We start from the raw sequence: 20206 nt of genomic DNA, 5'->3' as shown, positions 1-20206 counted from the left end.
CTAGAGGTGCAGCAGGTAAGACACCTAGTCGCATCCCAGGGATAAATAACCCCTGAACCAGGAAGTTCAGATAAGCCCTGAGCATAGCCAAGTGTGACCCTCCTGCCCCTCCCCAGGCCAAATCAAAGGATCTCAGTGACCTCCCCTCACACACACACAGGAGGGGTCAGTGGGCCCGAGGGTGAATAAAGCCATGTGACTCGAAAAATAAAAAAGTCCCAGGGCCAGAGAGATAGCATGGAGGTAGAGTGTTTGCCTTTCTTGCACAAGGAAGGTTGTTGTAATCCCGGCATCCCATATGGTCTCCGGAGCCTGCCAGGAGTGATTTTTGGAGCACTGCTGGGTGTGACCCCCCCAAAAAAAAGAAGTCCAGGTCCGGAGCCTGAGAAGCCCTAGGCCCAAAACTGCCTTTTCCTGCTCCTTTTAGCATAAATCTGGGCGCATGGAAAGGGAGGAGTCACTGTTGGTCTGTTCTGGACAGGCAGGAGGAGGTTCACACGTCCTGTCCCTGCAACCAGGCTGCCACCCAGAGCAGCACCCCACACGCACACATGCAGAAGCCCCGCTAAAGTAATAATACCCTGGGACCAGTTTCCTGAGCAGTTAGTACCATCACAGTGGGGACCCCGAGAGCTGAAGGGCAGGTCAGAACCTTGAGTAAAGTCACCCAGTCACCAGGGACCCTAATAGAACTGGGTTCATTTTTGGGGCAGCAGGAAAGCCACGGTGGTAGTATTTTTGGCTCTTGGTGCTGGGAATGGACACCGGGGCTCCTCCAGGCAGCCTCACCCCACCCCATTGAGGTCCTCATCACATTCACCCTCTACTACTAGGTGTATAGAGAACCGCTCTGGGACTCAGAGCAGAGGCCCAAATGATAGTTCAGCGGGGAGAACATTTGTTTGCCTTGCATGCAGCCAACCTGGGTTCAATCCCAGGCATCCCATAGGGTCCCCCAAGCTACCAGAGTGATTTCTGAGTGCAGAGCCAGGAGGAACCACTGAGCATAGCTGGGTGTGCCTCCCCCCCCCCCAAAAAAAAAGAACTAGGAGTTCTTCTACCAACTGGCTCCCTTCACTGAGTGGTGCTCCTTTCCCATTTCCACCTCCATTACAGGCCCCAAGAAATGGGTCTCTTCCAGCCTCCACCATGCTGGCAGTGACAGTGATGGGGAGACACACATCTAGGCTCACAGCCCCTCAGTCCTCTGAGTCCTTCAGACACAGCCACCAGCGTGTTCCTCAAGGCAATCTGGTTTCCACATTGCATACTTGAGGAGACTGCCTTTCATACAAATAATCCAGTTCCATTCCCAGCACCCAAAATGGCCCCTTGAGACCACCAGGTGTGACGATTCATGAGCACAGATCCAGGAGTAAACCCTGTGCACCCCAGGATGTGACCCCCAAACAAACAAAACTGAACTGCAAAATTGCAGTTGAGGGCCAGGAAGATGGCCTGAATGCACGTTCTGCATGCAGGAGACTCAGGCCAATTCAAGCACTACACAGTCCCCCGAGTACCTAGTAGCTACCACTGGCTGGGCCAAGAGGGAAAAAAAGTTGCTGCCCCATCGATTAGCTCCTAAGTCAGAGGCACGTTGACACTAGGTATGGAAACGTCATCCACAGGCCTCCCTCCCACCACTCCCACAGAGGGTGCCCTTCCTGTCATCAGGCCAGCACACCCGGCTCCCAGGTCACCCCAGTGAACAGGAAATGTTAGCCCAACCTGACTCCAGTCTGGCAGTGCCACTAGAGTGCACTCTGCGTGATCCGAACATATGCATACCTCGGTTTCCCTATTCTGATTTAGAAACTCTGGGGCAGGAGTGATAGCACAGCAGGGAGGGCGTTTTTCTAGAATGTGTCCCACCGGGTTTGATCCTTGACATCCTATATGGTCCCTCAAGCCTGCCAGGAGCTATTTCTGAGCATGGAGCCAGGAATAACCTAGTGCCGTTGGGTGTGGCTTCAAAACAAACAAATTTAGACACTTTTGAAGCCCTTTTAAGACACCTACATCCAGAACCACACTCAAAGCCCATTTCATTCCAAAACCTGCTCTATGAAAACTAGTCTCCAAATCCCTACAAGCTGAAATTTGAGTCCATCCCACAGGGGCCCGGGCTCTTCCCTCAGACCTTTTCCACCACAGCAATGGGACAAGAAAGGGAACTTACCAGAGAGGCCAATCATACTAGACCACTTTTGTGAACCATCCTGATGCCTGCGAGGTCAGGGGTCCTCTCTAAGTCGATTGAAGGGGCTGCTCAGGAGAGAAGAAAAGTGCCATCTCCTCTATAGAGGATTCTATATGGAAGAATGTTAAGGAGTTTCCAGCCAGTGTGCTGGACTGGGGTGAGGTACTGCATCCCTGACCCTACCCTGGTCTCTGGAGCCTGTATGCCAGCCTAAGAGGCCTTGAGCCACGCTGCTAGTGCCATCCAGGAAGGAGAGAAACAAAGAGAAGCGGAGAAGAACACTGGTCTCAAGGACTGCCAGCAGCTGGCTGACCCTGAGCAGGTGACTTCTCCATGTCTCACAGCTCCTCCTCAGAAGGAAAAATATTAACAAGGGATCCTACTTCCAAAGTCAGCTGATCACATTTTAAAAGATGCAAAACATCATAGGATATACCCCTCAAGGGTAATTTTGGGAACATGAGAATTTTAAGGCTTCAACTCCAGGGTCCTCCATTCTGCAGATGTCCAGAGATTAATTAGGCCTCATGCCCCAGCCCCACACTACTCCCCTACTAGGGCAAACAGCTTCTGCTCACCTTTCTTCCATCCATGTCCACTCCCAGCAGGTGTCCCCTCTGGGGCAACACTGGGCTGACCTCGCCCCTTGCTCCTGCATGTCCAGCCCATCCCGCCCAGCTCCCTTCCTGGGAGTACTGGCCCTCCCTCCAGGACTCCCTGGGGAAGGCAAGTCCACATGCTTGGGAATCTTTGAGTCATCTCCGTCTGTGCAAGCTTCCTCCAGCCCTCCTGAATACAGAGATCTCCGCCTCCAGTGTCTCCAGCTGGAAATGGGTGTTTTTCCTTTGAATCTGACTTCTAGACTATGTCCCACCTCTTAAGTACAGCAGAATTCCCTTCCCAGACTTAAGAGACTACAGGTGGATGGATACCTGGTTCTCCCCAAGATCCTGGTGGGAAACATTCAGGAGGGGTTTTTATAGAAGCATCTAAATTACACCCACACCCACACATGCGGAAACATGACTCCCCACAGCTAGCCATACACACAGACACCTTGCTGGACACACATAACCAAGGCAGCTGGGAGAAGGGGCATTGAAGCTATCTGAATCCCGGATGCGGGAAGTTACCATGGCTACCAAGAGCTGCAAATCCCGGAGGCTTTGACTACAGAGAGCAACTCCAAGACCCTCCCAGTTGGGACTCTAACATGACAGCGAGCCTGCTGAGTGTGCATCCTGCAAGGAAACAGGAAGTCCTGCGACCCACAAGAAGCCCGCCTAGCAATCGAGGCTTTCAGCAGAACTGCGTGCTTCAGAGGACCCCAGTATTCCTCTTGAGGGCTGAGTCACGGGGTGCGCCTCCACCCCTGCTGCATGGCTAGGCAGCGAAGCGCGGCTTTTCCCAGAACTGCAGTGAATGAACCGTTCGCCAAGGGAGCGCACCACCCCGTCTCACTTCTCCTTTCACAGTTCTGACTTAGACTCTCTGACAGAAGTTACATGTGTTCCTTACTGCGACCAAGGAAAACAGCCCAGAAACACTTGCGTCACTCGGCCCGGAGGGGCGTGCCCGGTGCTTGGTCAGACAGGACTCGAGCTCACGAGCCTTCTAAGAACCGGGAGGAAGGAAGTCATTCATAAAGGAGGCTGAAGCCGAGCTGCAACTCGGGTTTCCTCTGGCAAGTCCTCTGACAACAGAAATGTGCTTTCTTTCATGCTCTACAAGGACTGGTTTCTTCCCAACCTAAACTACCAGGAGCTCCCAGCCTTGAGGCAGGGCAGTGCAGGCGGCAGGGTTCAGTGCCCTGCGCCTCCAACCAGGTGTCCTCACGAGGCCGGGCCAGGCCAGCTGCAGCCATCCCTCAGAACCTAACCCGTCCCAGATTTCCACCAGGTGGGGGGCCGCCCAGGAAGCCGAACACTGCTGATGCTCATGGAAACAGTGGTGGGGCCTTTCAGTAGACCGCAAGCAGGAAGCACATTTCCAGGTATCTGAACATTTAAAAGAACTGCTTATGATGAAATCAAAGCCTTTATTCAGTATTCCTCTTCAAGCAGCCTGCACTGAACCTCTCTCCTCCCCCACCTGGGAACTTCCTGGGCCACACTGGTCTCATTCCACCTGGCAGGGGCCTGACTGATTGGGCCTCACCATTGTGAAACACCAAGACCAAGACACGCTGTACCTGGCAGACTTGCGCCTTTCCGTGCCCTGCTCTGCATCTAGGCAAGGGGCCGAGAGCGGCAGCTCTGGGTGCAGAGTTCTGGCACAGTAGAGGGGAACCAGAAGTTGGCCCCACTTGTTCCAGACCAGTCATGCGAAGCTGGATGAGCAGCTCTGGTGACAGTTCAGTGAGTCTCAAGCATGTGCTTTTTTTCCCCCCTCTCTAAAGAAAAGGGTGAGATGGAGGAGGCCATTTTTCATGTGTGTGTGTGTGTATGTATGTATGTATGTGTATGTATGTGTGTGTGTGTGTGCGCGTGCGTGTGTGTGTTTGATTTAAGGCTTTGCTGTGGTCTGTTGATATATTAAAATAGTTTCTGGGAATGCCATCTCCAAGCTCCCCATCGGAACAGACGTTATTTTCAAAAACGAAAACATTGAACTAAGATGTGGAGCCAAAAATGCTGCTGTGGGCCCGGCTGCTCAGGTCAGAATGGTGTCATCCACCTGTTCCAAGGAATCGGCCTGGCTGGCCAGCTTCTTCAGGGACCTCCGGTTGCACTCATTGAGCACCTCTAAGCTGGCCACATCCAGGATCTTGGAGAGGGCCTGTGAGGAGATGGAAATGCCCCACAGTCAGAAAATAAGGCTTCTATTTTTTGTTTGTTTGTTCTTGCGGGCTACACCCAGCGGCACTCAGGAGTTAACCCTGGCTCTGCACTCAGAAATCGCTCCTGGAAGGCATGGGGGACCATATGAGATTTGAACCATTATCCATCCTGGATTGGCCACATGCAAGGCAAACGGCCTACCGCTGTGCTACCTCTCTGGCTTCAAGAAAACGGGGCTTCTAAAGTCTCCATATAAAGGACAAAAATCCAGGTGAGCACCAACTAGAGCCACTGAGCTGGAATCTGGCACAGCAGAGATGTTGGAAGGGATCAGCTCTACGCCCTTCCGTGGGGATGCGTTAGGGTCGAAGGGACAGGGCTCCGAGCTCAGGAAAGCTCCTCTGAGTGAGTTGGAGAGGAGATGTTGGATTACATCTTATTTTATCTAAAACAGTTCATCCCTGGTTTCTTTGGATCTATTTGTTTAAAACTTGGTTTCACTCAAAACAAAGATTGTCTGACTTGTAAACCTGGTGGGTTTACTGCCCCACCCAGGGATGATCTCTGTACTGAATAAAAACCATAGTTCTGGCAGGCAGCAGGGGCCATACTAAGTAGAAGACTGCCAGACTATGTGTGTTTCATCCTCAGCCTGGTCTGGATTGTTTCTCGTGCGACCCCAATTCAGACCCGTTCACCTGGGCATGAAGATACAGTGCGTGGGATGATTTTACAGGAACTACTACTGAAAGTGGCCTGCGTAGCGCAGGACACAGACACAGGCGAGCAGATCCGGCATCGGTTCCTCCACTCACGAGGGTGGACAGGGAAAATCGTGATGCGCCCACCCTGCCAGGCACCCGACCCTCCCAGGCTCCTACCTGAAACACCTCTTCACCCTGCCGCAGTTTGAGGAGGTTGACAATGGCCTGGTCGCTGTAGGCCCGTACAACAGTGTTTTTATCCTTAGTGTTGTCAAGAAGGGCCTTCAGGATGGGCTTGATGGCCTGGGGGTCAAGGGGCGGCAGCGGGTCCTTATTTGCCCACCAGATCATCTTCTCGGCCACCAGCCTGATGTCACTGGATGGGTTCTGCAGACACTGGGGAGAGGAGCCGGGGTCCAAGTCAGGTGCCGCCCACCTGTTTCTCGCCACTCGCCCTTCAGTGTGGAAATCCAGCTGGGTGCCCACTTCCAGAGCTGAGCCGCCTGAGAGGACGCTGACAAAGATTGGATCCTCTGCTACCACTTTGGATCCGTGTAGGCCCCGCCAACCTGGCATGCACACGCGACACCCAGCTGGTACTTCTACACCAGCTGGTCACACTGCAGGGGCCTGAATGTCCTGGATTTCCTGGGCTGGTTCCTTCCCACCCTCCAGGTCTCAGCCCAGGCAGCAGCTGTTACATTTAAGATGCTCCCCTCCCTCCAACCCCATCTAAATTAGAGCCTTCCCCCTAGGGTCTTATATGGTGAGTGACCTCCATCACCTATCACCCCATTTCGACACTAAGGACCTAAATTAGGGATTTTCACCCACAACCCTCTCTAAATTCTGGTCCTCTCACTATATCCTGTCTCAGTCCTCTCCACTGCCATTGAATGTGTTGGGGCCACACATGGCAGTTCTCGGGGGGATCACATGTGGTGTGGGGAATGAACCCAGGTTAGCATACACAAGGCAAGAGCCTTAGACCCAGTCCTATCTCTTCCCTCCACTGGCTTTTAGTAACTCTCAAGTCCAGAGATGCTCTGGGGCCCTCCATGTCTACCCCTCAGGATGGATTTACTTGGGAAACAAAAGCTGAGAGGCAGCACCTGCTCTAGTAGTCCCAGAACCTCACGACTCCAAGCGAGGCAGCAGCTCACTATGGCTGATCAAGTGGTCTCAACTTGCAAAAATGCGGGTTGTGAGCTGTGCACATCAAGGCCTGAAAGTTTCTTCTCGGGCCCGGAGAGATAGCACAGTGGCATTTCCTTGCAAGCAGCCGATCCAGGACCAAAGGTGGTTGGTTCGAATCCCGGTGTCCCATATGGTCCCCCGTGCCTACCAGGAGCTATTTCTGAGCAGACAGCCAGGAGTAACCCCTGAGCAATGCCGGGTGTGGCCCAAAAACAAAAACAAAACAGAAAGTTTCTTCTCTTCCACAGTGGCAGGAGCCCCACTAACTCTGCCTCTCCTGGTAATCCCACACCTAAGTGCCTCAGCAAGAGCTAGGACAGTAGTGGGCAACCTTTTTTTCAACTGAGCCAAATCTTGCCAAAACCACGATTGAAATTTTATTTTGAGAGCCACACAGGGCGTGCACTGACAGAGGCTAGGAGCAGAGTCATGACTCCTGGAGCGGACACCCAGCACACAGAAGAGCCGCATTAAAAAGTGTAAAGAGGGCCCGGAGAGATAGCACAGCGGTGTTTGCCTTGCAAGCAGCCGATCCAGAACCTAAGGTGGTTGGTTCGAATCCCGGTGTCCCATATGGTCCCCTGTGCCTGCCAGGAGCTATTTCTGAGCAGACAGCCAGGAATAACCACTGAGCAATGCCGGGTGTGGCCCAAAAACCCAAAAAAAAAAAAAAAAAAAAAAACCAGTGTAAAGAGCAGCATGTGGCTCGAGAGCCTCGGCTTGCCGACCACTGAGCAAGGAGCCTCACTGAATGAAGACTTACAGTCCAGGGGTCTCAAACTCAATTTACTTGGGGGCTGCAGGAGGCAAAGTCAGGGTGATCCTTGAGTGCAAAGTCAGTAGTAAGCCTTGAACATTGGGGGGTGTGACCCAAACAACTAAAACAAAACAAAAAAAGATTCCTCTAGGGCAGGGCCACAATATGTATGGAGGGCCGTTTGGCCCGCGGGCCGAGAGTTTGAGACCCCTGAGACCCAGACCCGTCCTAATTTTACAGAATTGGCACACCTATAAGTACAGCTAAGATAAAAGGGTTTTTGCTTATTTTTTAGTTTTCAGCCAGAATCAGCGGCACTCAAGTTACTCCTGGCTCTGCGCTCAGAAATCACTCCTGGCCAGCTCAGGAGGCCATATGGGATGCCAGGGTCAGCTATGTGCAAGGCAAGCGCCCTTGTCCACTGTGCTCTCTGGCCCCTAAAAACAGTGGTTTTCAGGGCCCGGAGAGATAGCACAGCGGCGTTTGCCTTGCAAGCAGCCAATCCTGGACCAAAGGTGGTTGGTTCGAATCCCAGTGTCCCATATGGTCCCCCATGCCTGCCAGGAGCTATTTCTGAGCAGATAGCCAGGAGTAACCCCTGAGCACTGTTGGATGTGGCCCAAAAACCAAAAAAACAAAAACAAAAACAAAAAAACAGTGGTTTTCAACTTGACTTGGCAGCTATGTGCCACTCTGTCCCAGTGCCCAAGACCATCATGCCCGTAAGCCTGTAGAGCAAGCCTCCGTGGAGAACAGACTCCACTGTTCTGCACACTCTGTTCCGCGTCCCACTCACCTTAATGAATAGGCTGGACAGCTTGGCTGGGAGCTGGCCCTTTCCTGCCTCAATGTGATGCTTCATCAGGAAGCCCATGCCTCGGACCCCACTCACTGCAATGGGAATCTGTGGAGAGAAGGGGGAGCTGGACACGCGCACCCTGTTCCTACCTCCGAGCAGCTGAAGCAAGCACAGTGCACTCCTTCCCTGGGTCTCAAGGACCCACCCGACTCTGTCAATCCAAGTGGCCCAGGAAGATGAAGCACTGGTCGGGGCTCAAAAGGGTGCTGGCCAGCAAACGTACAATGAGAAGGTAGGCACTGGGCATCCTTCTGGGGTTCCCTGAGCTGTGGAGCTTGACCAGGGAAGAGAGGGCTGGACTGGTGGCTCCCTGAGAATTACCCTGTCGGCCACGGCATTGCTGAGGATCATGTCCTGGACATCGCTGCTGTACTTGCCCATACAGAGTCTGCCGGGAGCCACGTTCACAGCCACAGAGAGTGCAAGGCTGCGGCCATGCCGGACCATCCAGTCGATGCCAGATACATCCGCTGGACGGAGACACAAGAGACGTCAGTCTGCACCTTTCAGGGTGCTTGCAGCCCAGCCAGAAGCCTCCAAGACAAGTGGGTCCACATGGAGTCCAACACAAACCCTGATTGCTTCTCAACACAGACCTCCCTGCCCAAAGGGAAAAGCAAAAGGAGGGCCCCCCACCAAAAAACAACAACAACAAAACAGTTTTAGACACGCAGCTACATTCTCAGCCACAGCATCCACTTTCTCTCCCAGCTGCTGCAGGGGCCAGGAGGCCAGGCACACCTACCAAGAAGACAGTTCTGGAGAATGGCGCTGAGCTCCTCTTCGGGGAGAAAGGCACACAGCTCCCCCAGGCACCCTGCCGAGGAGATGCGTGTGTTGTCCTGAAGCAGAGAAGGAACGAAAGGCAACGTGAGTGGTGGAGGCAGCCCAGAGGCCACTCATTCATTGCCAAGGACTGACATTAAACATCTTGCAACCCCAGTCCATCACTGCATCCTAGAAACGGGGCAACCAGCACCGTAATAACAACTTATCAATCACTGTGTAGACCAGCACCTTTCCCAGGGAAGGCGCAATGCAAAGCTCTGCTCTGTGGCCACTGGCTCAGTTATAGCAACAGCTCTGGGAGGCTGCAAGGGGGTGGCTGCCAGCCAGAGATGACCACTTAGCTCCCTCACCCCACAGTCATCCTGTGCCTCTTCTGGGTCCCATTCCCTCTGCCTCCCATTATACCAGGTTTTTCCCAAAGCCACGGCACCTCCAGGAAGGGAGGGATAGGGGAATTACTTCCTACCAGAATCATAACCAGCTAACCAAAGGCTCTGCGTGGTTCCTCCCAGTGAGCCCTGGAGGAGCTGCTGACCCCATGGGTGTAAGTGAGGTGACATATTGCTGCTAAGAGAATGTTTTTGCTGGTTGGTTTGTTTTGGTCATACCTAGCAGGACTCGGGGGACCCTGTGTGGTGCCAAGGATCGAACGTAGGTTAGTCACGTGCAAGGGAAGCACCCCTACCTACCCACTGGACTATCGCTCTGGCACCACAACGTGACCAGCCAACAAGTCAGAGCTTCATGACACAGAAGGAGGCCAGTGGCAGGCTGACCCCTTGCACTGCCACCTCAATGCAGGAAAAGTCCAGGGGACAGAGGAGGAAGATATGGGGTACCTTGGGGCTTGGTTCTCTAAGCTGAAGCCCAGGTACCAAGCACGTCTACCCTGACACTGACACCCATTCTTTCCCAGCATCTAATTCAGGCCCACTATGGTGACATGCAAATTAGCTTAAATACTAGCTTGTCTGTCAGGTCCTGGAAAAAGCCTCACAAACCGTGACCTAACAATAGGGTGGAAGTGACAGCACAGAGGAAAAGGAACTGTCCTGCCCATGGTTGACCTGGGTTTGATCCCGGGCACCCTTATATGGGCTTCCGAGCTCACCGGGTGTGACCCGAATGCAGAGCCAGGAGTCAGTCCTGGTGGCTAAAAAAAAAAAAGGGCAACAGTGCCTAGGAGGAACTGTACACTTCAGAAAGGGCAGCTGAGAATGGGGAGTCATGCATGTGAGAAGAGCACAGAGATGAGCCCCCAAATGTGCCTGCATGAGGTCACGAGACCAAGGGCTGCCCAAGAGAAAGGAGCTTCCCTTATAGGCACAGACCCCAGCCTGACCATGCAGGACTCCCTCAGAGTCTAGGCAGCATCAGGGGCCAGGCACGGTTGTGGCCCCAAGAAGTCTCTACCTCTCACAAAGCCCCGACAACACGACACTTCAGCCCACAGATGCCACGTTTCTGGAGGCCATGGCCAAGCTCTGTTCACCTCTGGAATGGGCCCTGGGCCCTGTCAATGTTTCCTGATCCAGTAAAGGAACCTCTTAATTTTCAAATGGGGAAATACAAAGGAAAGATCATGGAGTCAATTACAGAGCCATTTGGGACTGGAGGGAGAACCTTCCTTTCCTTCTTATCCATCAGATGAACTCAGATCATGTCTCCTTATGGGGAAAGCGGGATGTGTGGGAGACCGGGAAGCAACGTCACTGGCAGCCAGACGGCAGCTGTCCCCAGTTCTTCCACCAGGAAGCAGAGAGGCGACCCCAGGAGCAAGAAGGGAAAGAACTGTACCCAGTCCTCCCCACCCAACGGTACCTCGTCATGTCCCAGCATGCTCAGCAGCATTGAGACCACGTTCTTGCGAATGGCAGCATCCACCTTGGCCCCTGCACCCTGGATCACAAACCTCAGGGCCTGCAGCATGGTATCCCTGCAGAAACAAGGCACCCCAACTTCAAGCCGGGGACCCCCACCCGCCTGCTGACACCTAGCTCACACCGGTTACCCAGGGCACCTCACCTGACCCCGGGGTCCTCCATGACTCGGATGCCATTGAGCAGCTCGGTGAAGAGGGGGTCCACCTTGATGTGGATGGAGATGAGCTTCCCCAGAGCCTCGGCAGCCTTCAGGCGCACCCCCCGGTTGGAGTCTTGCAGGGCTTTGGTGAAAGTGGTTTGCAGCTGCGGCAGGAAAGGCTTCAGGGCAATCCCGACCTGGAGACATACCCGCACCCCAACACAGAGCTGACATGCTGGCCCCGTGCTTGGAGCACCGCAAGTGCCACCCAGGACGCTTCCCTAGATGTGAGCTCCACGTCACACTCAGCTCCCAAGAGAGAAACCGGCCAGCACGGAAGCAGAAAGGTCAGGTCAGCCACCCCTGTGCTTTCAGCATCCCACATGGCCTGGGAGCAGGGAAGAAGGGCAGGGGATGCATCACAGCCTGAAAAATGCACGGAAGAGTGAGGTGAAGGCCAGAATGCAGCTCAGTATAGCACATGCCCAAACACATGAGACTCTGGGTTCCATCCTGGTACAAATACCCCATATGAGAAAGAGAAAAGAGACAGAAAAGAGAGAGAAGAGGAGAGGGTATGGGGGAAGAGAGGTGAGAGAAAGAGAGAGAGAGAGAGAGAGAGACAGAGAGACAGAGAAAGACAGAGAGACAGAGACAGAGACAGAGAGAAAGACAGAGAGACAGAGACAGAGACTGAGACTCTGGGTTCCATCCTGGAACCACACACATCCCACAGAGAAAGAGTGGAGAGAAAAGGGAGTGGAGAGAAGAGGAGGGAAGGAGGGGGAGGGGGAGGGAAAAGAAAAGGAGAGAAATAGAGACAGAGAAACAGACAGAGACTGAGACTCTGGGTTCCATCCTGGTACACACACCATATACCACCTTTGGATCGGTCCTCAATATTGCCTTCTAATTAGATGTCCCTCGATTGGGTCTTTTTTTTTTTTTTTTTTTTTTTTGGTTTTTGGGTCACACCCGGCGTTGCTCAGGGGTTACTCCTGGCTGTCTGCTCAGAAATAGCTCCTGGCAGGCACGGGGGACCATATGGGACACCGGGATTCGAACCAACCATCTTTGGTCCTGGATCAGCTGCTTGCAAGGCAAACACCGCTGTGCTATCTCTCCGGGCCCTCGATTGGGTCTTTTGGTTTTCTTGTTAAAAAGATGTTTCCTTATTGCCTCCTCCTCTGGCTCTTTCCCCTCCCTTGGTGGGCTTTGTTTATCCCAATAAAGTCTCAGGTGGCCTGGAGGTGGCTGCCATCTTGGCTCTTGGTTCCACATTGTGGAGTGACTGGCTTGTGGGTGAACAGCTTGCGGTATGAGTTCCTGGCCTGCTCTACCTTCCCAAACGTGTGCATTATTTCTTGAGTTGGAATTGCTGTTGGACCTGCACCTCTTTTCCTACCCAGACAGGGGGCTTGGGAATCCTTCTCCCTCTCTGGGGATTGTAGAAAGCACAACCCACCATTTCACAACCACTTACACTCCATGTAAGGGGCAGGAAGAGGGTTCTAAGGGCTTAAGCACGTGCTTCGCATGCACGGAGCCCCAGTTTTGATCCCCCACAACATATGGTGCCCTAATTCTATCGGGAGTAACCCCTGAGCACCACTGGGTGTGGCCTCAAAACCAAAACCAAGATATTTCAAATTAGAACTACAAAAACTCCACAGAGGGGCCGGAGAGATAGCATGGAATTTGGATGTTTGCTTTGCACGCAGGACAGTGGTTCAAATCCCGGCATCCCATATGGTCCCCCAAGCCTGCCAGGAGCAATTTCTTAGTGTAGAATCAGGAGTAACCCCTGAGCGATGCCCAGTGTGACCCAAAACAAAACAAAACAACTCCACAGAAAAGAACAGCACAGCATGTAAGGTGAAGATGATAGTGGAAGGGGTGAGAACAACAATCTCATTTTGGGGATAAGGGTGAGAGGCCATACCCGATGATGCCCAAGGGTCAGTCCTAGCCCAGTGCTTGGGCTCACTCACTCCAGGTTTTGCTTGGGGGGATGATGCTGTGGCAGGGATTTAATCCAGCTTGCAGCCCTCTGACCTCCCCCTCCGTCCAGCTGCTCACCCCCCTTCTCAGCACCGAGGACAGGCACAAAAGGAAAAAGTGACAATTCCCTTGGTAGTTGCTGCGGGAGCCACACCCAGCCACGAGGTGCTGGGATCAGCTGTGCTTATGCAGGGCTTGTGCCCACCCTGAAGACCAACGAACAAGTGTTCAAGCTGTTGTAAATACTTCAGAGCGGAAATTCCACCTTTTTACAACAGCAAACCTTAGTTCTGTTTTTAAAAAAATTGGCTTAAGTGTTGTCTCATAAAGCGCCAGAAATGGCTTCTTCCTTTTGGCTGAAACTGAAGCTATTCTTGGTGCCCTCAGACTTCCTCTTCCTTCTCGTAAGATTCCTTCCATCTCCCATCATAAAGGCATATAAGGAATGAACACAGAGAGAAACTATATGCTCACTGTATTTAGGTAGCCCTGGACTTTTCCCTCGGAGCCAACAGGTCCTCAAAATGACACAACTGCCGTGCTCAGTGCTCGGAACCAGCCAAGCGCGCTACCATCATTCCTGGGCCCAAGCTCTCCAGCCCTCCCTCTGGAGGCAGCAGCATAGGCAAATTCGAGGTGAGGAACCAGGCCTGAGGCCACAGACTTCCCCAAGGCCACCCCAAGTGGTCTGGATGCAACATGTTGTGCTGTGAAGGGGGTGTGTGTCACTAGAAGACTCCCCCTCTCTGAAACAAGCTGTCATTCTTCCGCCACAGAATGAGCAGAATCTGCCAGACTCTCACCTTTGCTAGCAGGAGGCTGAGGGTCTCCAGCAGAGCTGCCTTCACATTCCAGCTGAAGCGGTCGCCCAGGATGCGGATCAGAGGCCCGGTGATGCTAACCACAGAGGGCCGCAGGGCATCCGCTGATGTCAGCCGGATCACCAGGCCTAAGGCCTTGGCTGCTTCTTCCTTCTGTTCTGGGCTGCCTGTCAGGACTCCCTCTCGCAACACTGGGAGGATGGAGGTGACACCCTGGCAAGAGAATCATCCTCGAGGTCACACCTCAGAGGTGCCATGCCCTAGGGTCTCCTACCAAGATAAGGCCCTTCCCATCAAAAGTCCTATGAAGCACGTTGGGAGGGACAGATGTACCAGAAAGGGACCAGCCCGACAGATACTACAGCATGAACTGGCAAGTTGTGGAGGAAACTAGAGCCCCAGCAGACCCTCACATATGCAGTGCCGACACCCTGGTAACACGTGCGCTCCACCTGCAGGGATGCCATCTCAGCTTACCTTCTTTGGGAGGCAGAACCCGGGCACGTGCTCGCCTTTGCTCTCGTTCCCTACAAGCCGGATTTCCTTGTGGAGCTCATCAATGAGGGCAAGCTGGTTCCCAGCATCCAGCTTCTGTGGGTGGCCAGGCAAGACAGAGTGGATCAGGGCTCCACATACAACGAAGAGACGCAGGAGCCAGGGAGGGGGCAAGGAGGATGGATGGTGTAGGAGCCACGAGGCCTCACCTTGGTGATGGCGTTCAGGGCATCCCAGCTCTCCTCGAGCACCACAGGGCTGGAGTCGTTAAAGAGGCGAATCAGGCCCGAGACCAGGCTCCTCAGGTGGCAGGTGTAGTCGGCCTTGGAGCGGGAGCAGTAGATGTTGAGGATGATGGCGGCAGCCTGCCTCATGCCCACCTCGGGGCTGCGGGTGGCCTCCAGTAGGTCCTCGATGATGACCCGGTGCCCAACGTCATCCTCAACAGACAGGATCACAGCCTGGCAGTTGGCCATCTCCTAGAATGTGGGGATGCTGGGAATGAGCTGGGTGCCCACAGGCTGAGGAACCAAGGCCAGCCTGACAGCGACATTGGGCCCTGCCCGATGCTCACCAGCGGCTCATCTGGTGTTCCAAGCTTCTCCTTCAGGGCCAACATGACAGCGGGGAGGATAACGCCAAGGTGCCGGGTCAGGGCATCACCCGCCACGGATGAGAGGAAAGCCAGCACCCGAGTGTTGACAGGCGGGGTGGTCAGCTGTGGAGGGACAATCGTGACCTCGAAGGCTGCTCTGGGAGCCCTGCTCCAAGGCTGAGCATGTGCTCCCTGGGTCCAGAACCAGGCTCCCCGACAGGCCCAGGGAGAAGGCTGTAGTTGATCTGGCTACTGGAGTAGGGTTGGGGGTAGGTGGGGCCACCACGCACTGAACTTCACCTTGGGCACGAGATAGGGCAGCACCACTCGACTCTTGATGGCCATCACTTGTTTCAGACCATCCAGGGCAAATTCTGACACATCCTCATCGTCCTGCAGAGGAATAAGGGGGCTACGCTGAGATGCATCACCTGCCTGTTCCTGTGGCTCACCCCACCCTGCTCCCACTGCTCCCCGATTGTGTGGTGGCAGATGTGCACGGCATCAAGTGTGAGGCTGCTGCACACATTTATTGGCCCTCCCGCATTTCACTTCCACGAAGATGGACAAAAGCCAACCGAGAGGTGCCAGGCAGCCCCACTCACCAGCTGCTTGAGGAGGAAGGGGAGAATGTCCTCGAGCGCCTGGTGGCCAATGGTTGAATGCAGCTGCTCAAAGGTCTTGGCAGCCGCCTCTCTCACCTCCTCCAGTGGGTCACATAGCGCCTTCCGCGCCGTGGGCACGAGGGACTCGGAGAAGAACAGCACCTGCAACAGCACCCAGCATCCACAACTGTACCTCATGGCGCAGGGGCCAGAGGGCGGCACGGCTAGGGGTCCACCCTGAAGACCTGCACCAGTTCAGAAGCTGACTTTCAGGATGAAGAGTGGAGGGGGTTTGGGCCAGAACCTCTGGTGCTCAGGGGATACTCCTGGCTGTGTCTAGGAGTGGCTGCTGGCAGTGCTTGCGGGAATCATACTTGGCTCCGAGGGTTGGGCTGGGATCAATTGTGTGCCAGGCAAGCAACTGAACCCCTGGATTTGTCTCTGTAGCTTCATTTCTGAAGTGACTTCTCTCCATCTCCTTCTAGGGCCATGTAAAGCCCCATGAAATCAGAGGGCCCAGCTCTGGGTGTGACGGTACAGAAACTGCTTCCCATCAGGGTGTCTGCAGCTTATCTGCCAATATCATGTGGCCCAATAACAATGTTATGAAGCTCCATCTGGCCCTGGGTACAGAGAGATTCAGAGCCTCTGCCACAGGAGCCTTGAATTCCCTGTAGTTCCCTCCTCTCCCCACTTCTGCTGGTCATTTTAGAAAAACCAAAGTCCCTCTTCAAGTCTCGACCCAGCACTGGCTCCTCTGTGAAGTGTGGTCCATAGCAGGGCCCTTGATAGCCTTTGCTCCCTCTGCACCCACACTTGCTCAAGCAAAGCTCACCCAAAATTGAATGGGTGTGTTTGCACCAATGGCTGGAAGTGGCATCACCAGATCTTGCAGTGAAACCTCAGTGAATCACAACTCAGGGGACAGAACTTAGTTCTTTTGTTCTGTTTTTGTTTGTTTGTTTGTTTTTTTGAGCAATATCTGGCAGTACTCAGGAGTTACTCCTCGCTCTGCACTCAGGGACTATGCTTTGGGGACTATGTGGGATGCCGGGGATTAACCCAGGTCAGCTGTTGTTCTCTGTACTATTGCTCTGGCCCAAAAATTTACTTTTATACTCCACACAGTGCACACATAAAATCTAAGTAGGATCCACAGTGAGGCACCCGGGAGGAGCCAGGGACTGCCAGTCAGGTGACGATGCTCAGGCCTCTCTCGGCTGTGTGCTGCCATGTCTGACCAGTCACCCCAGGGCTTCACCCCAATAAGTTTGTGTGCATGTGCCGCCCACTCTCCAAGATGTGGAGCCACCAACTCCCTCCCACGGGATCTCTGAGGAGTGCTGCAGACCCACACCTCGCTACCACGGTGAGGGTTCCTGCTGGGGACAAAAGTCCCATTGCCGACCTCTGACTGGCTCCATCCTCCCCGTGAAGGTCACCACATGCTTGACTGAACTCAGAGCGACACCAAAGGACTCAGGCTCACAACTCCCTCAGAAACGGTGAGGAAGGTCCGTGTTCCACTGTTCCGGCCCACCAGCCCGCACAGCATGGGGGAGAGACTCACGGCATCTCGGCTCGTGGATTTCATGATCTCACTCAGGCCAATGCACACACCCTGCCGCTCATCGCTCTTCGGAGACCTCAGGCCTTCTTCCAGGATGGGGATGATCTCGGGCAGGATCTTCTCCCCTAACTTGCGAACCAGGTCGCCCAGTGTCCTTGCGGCAATCTGCGTATGGGAGATCGAGTCAGGTCATCACCTGCTCTGCCAGACCAGAGCCCCTGCTCTGTTAGAGTAACTGGTTCTCACTCTCATCAAAATATTTCTTCTTGGGGCCGGAGATTAGCACAGCGATAAGGCGTTTGCCTTACGTGCAGAAGGACGGTGGTTCTAATCCCGCCATCCCATATGGTCCCCGAGCCTGCCGGGGGGAGATTTCTGAGCATAGAGCCAGGAGTAACCCCTGAGTGCTGCCGGGTATGACCCAAACCCCCCCCCCCCAAATTTCTTCTTGGGGCCGGAGAGATAGCATGGAGGTAAGGCATTTGCCTTTCATGCAGAAGGTCATTGGTTCGAATCCTGGGATGGTCCCCTGAGCCTGCCAGGAGTGATTTCTGAGCATGGAGCCAGGAGTAACCCCTGAGCACTGCCGGATGTGACCCAAAAAAACAAACCAAAATAAAAAGATAAAAGCTATTTCTTCTTTGCATATGCTTGTCCCACCTGGGCGGGAAGCACCTCTGGACTGGCCCCTATTCTTACCTGTTCTGCACACATGGGGGTGGTCCTACTCTTCCCAATAAAGTCCTTGGGTCAGAGAGACGGCTTCTGGTTTGGGCCCATAGCCAGCCTGTTTGCCTGCTGGTGTTCCCTGGCTTGAAGAGAGCTAGTGACGGAAGTTCCTGAACCTGTTAACTCCCTAACCTGTGTGGATTATTTCCTGTGTCCGTGCTGCTTCCAGGCCCACGATCCCCAATCCCCTGGGTCTTTGATCAAGTCAGTGACAGTATAGCACTGGAGATTGGGGTACCCTCAGAATAAACTCATCTGCTTGTTTTGTTTTGGTTTTGGTTTTTGGGTCACACCTGGCAGCGCTCATGGGTTGCTCCTGGCTCTATGCTCAGAAATCACTCCTGGCAAGCTTGGGGGACCATATGGGATGCCGGGATTCGAACCACTGACCTTCATGAAAGGCAAACGCTTTACCTCCATGCTATCTCTCCAGCCGCTCTGTTTGTTTTGGAAACACCAACACAAGCCCTGCAAGAGCTGACACCTGCAAGAGAACCTTGGAGTGCATCATGTGCCTCTTGCCCAGGAGCCTTTTCCCGATGGCGAAGCTGCAGCCAGGCTGTGGCTTGTGGGAAAGCTCAGGCCCTGCATGCTTACAACCCCAGTTAATCCCCAGCATCGCAAATGAAAACTAACTGCAGAAAACAGCAGCCTGAAAGTCCTTTTTGTATTTTTTTGTTTTGTTTTTGGGCCATACCCAGTGGCATTCGGGTTTCTCCTTACTCTGTTACAAAATCACTTCTGATAGGCTCAGGGGTCATATGGGATGCCGGAAATTGTATCTAAGTTAGTCTGGGGTTGGTTACATGCAAGGAAACACCCTACTGCTATGCTATCGCCTGGCACCATAGCCTGAAAGTTCTTTTTTTTTGGTTTTGGGGTCACATCCAGTGGCACTAGGGGATTACTCCTGGCTCTACACTCAGAAATCACTCCTGGCAGGCTCGGAAGACAATATGGGATGCTAGGATTCTAACCACCATCCTTCTGCATGCAAGACAAATGCCCTACCTCCAAGCTATCTCTCCAACCCCCTGAAAGTTCTTAAACTGTGCTCCTGTCTAAGGAGAACTGAATCTGGAACAAATGTTCTTGTGAAAAGCATCTCTAGGACCTGCAGCTGGAACCCTCTTAGTCCAGCTGTTGCATACCACTGACTTGGGTTCCATCCCCGGCATCTCATATGGTTGCCCAAGCACCACCAGGAGAATTCCTGAGCCAAGAGTAAGCTCTGAGCACTGCCATTGGTCCCCAAACCAAAAACAAAAAAAGGAAAAGCCCATCGCCTCTCAGGTGCTTTCACACAAACATGTTTTTGTTTGTTTGTTTGTTTGTTTTGATTTTTTGGGCCACACCAGTTTGATGCTCAGGGGTTACTCCTGGCTACACGCTCAGAAGTTGCCCCTGGCTTGGGGGACCATATGGGACGCCGGGGGATCGAACCGCGGTCCTTCCTTGGCTAGCGCTTGCAAGGCAGACACCTTACCTCTAGCGCCACCTCGCCAGCCCCCACACAAACATGTTTTTTAATTTTTATTTCACCGGATCAAACCACAAATGTAAAGTCAATGTCTTATGGCTGACCTCCACCCCTCTTTACTGCCCTCATTCAGTTTGAGTAGTAGAGGTGCTCATTGGCACAGTGCTCTTCCCAGCCCTGCATGGCTCACACACGGTGCTCACTCCTCTCAGCTTCCTGTGCCAGCATCCATGCCTCAGTTCTGCTGGCATGTCCCAGCCGCCTGGTTTGTGTGGCCCCTCCTGGTACAGAGAGCACCATCCCCTCTGCCTGCGATCATCTTTTTGCTCTAACGCCTAGTGCTTCCTCAGCCCTTACTGTGAGGCATCGCTTCTGTTTTGTTTGGAGTTAGACCAGTGATGCTCAGGGCTGATTCTTGGCTCTGTGCTCAGGGATTCCTCCTGGAGTTGCTCAGGGGATATTATGGGGGCTAAGGGCTGAACCCAGAAAGCATTCTCTCTGCTGTACTATCCTTCCTGAAGCCTTCTCTGCCCACCCCACCCCCACTCCTTGCTAGGTTAAATGCCCATTTGTAAGCATTGTTATTGCCAAGTGGCACC

The 20206-nt window shown here is 53.6% G+C and overlaps 1 protein-coding gene across 1 annotated transcript in view; it reads right to left on the bottom strand.

Moving 5' to 3' along the window:
- Window positions 1–4221: 4221 nt before the first annotated feature.
- Window positions 4222–20206, bottom strand: part of GCN1 (GCN1 activator of EIF2AK4) — a 66320-nt gene continuing 50335 nt past the window's right edge. Inside the window, 14 exon segments of the mRNA XM_049788892.1 lie at window positions 4222–4981; window positions 5865–6083; window positions 8438–8545; window positions 8822–8970; window positions 9246–9342; window positions 11111–11225; window positions 11315–11508; window positions 14116–14346; window positions 14611–14724; window positions 14838–15107; window positions 15203–15346; window positions 15524–15616; window positions 15829–15990; window positions 17399–17563. Coding sequence (XP_049644849.1) covers window positions 4856–4981; window positions 5865–6083; window positions 8438–8545; window positions 8822–8970; window positions 9246–9342; window positions 11111–11225; window positions 11315–11508; window positions 14116–14346; window positions 14611–14724; window positions 14838–15107; window positions 15203–15346; window positions 15524–15616; window positions 15829–15990; window positions 17399–17563 — 2187 coding nt within the window. The 3' untranslated portion in view covers window positions 4222–4855.

The sequence above is a fragment of the Suncus etruscus genome, chromosome 15 (assembly GCF_024139225.1).
Source record: "Suncus etruscus isolate mSunEtr1 chromosome 15, mSunEtr1.pri.cur, whole genome shotgun sequence".
In the NCBI taxonomy this organism is placed as follows: domain Eukaryota; kingdom Metazoa; phylum Chordata; class Mammalia; order Eulipotyphla; family Soricidae; genus Suncus; species Suncus etruscus.
The sequence above is the reverse complement of the archived record's forward strand: the minus strand, read 5'-3'. Positions and strand labels throughout refer to the sequence as shown.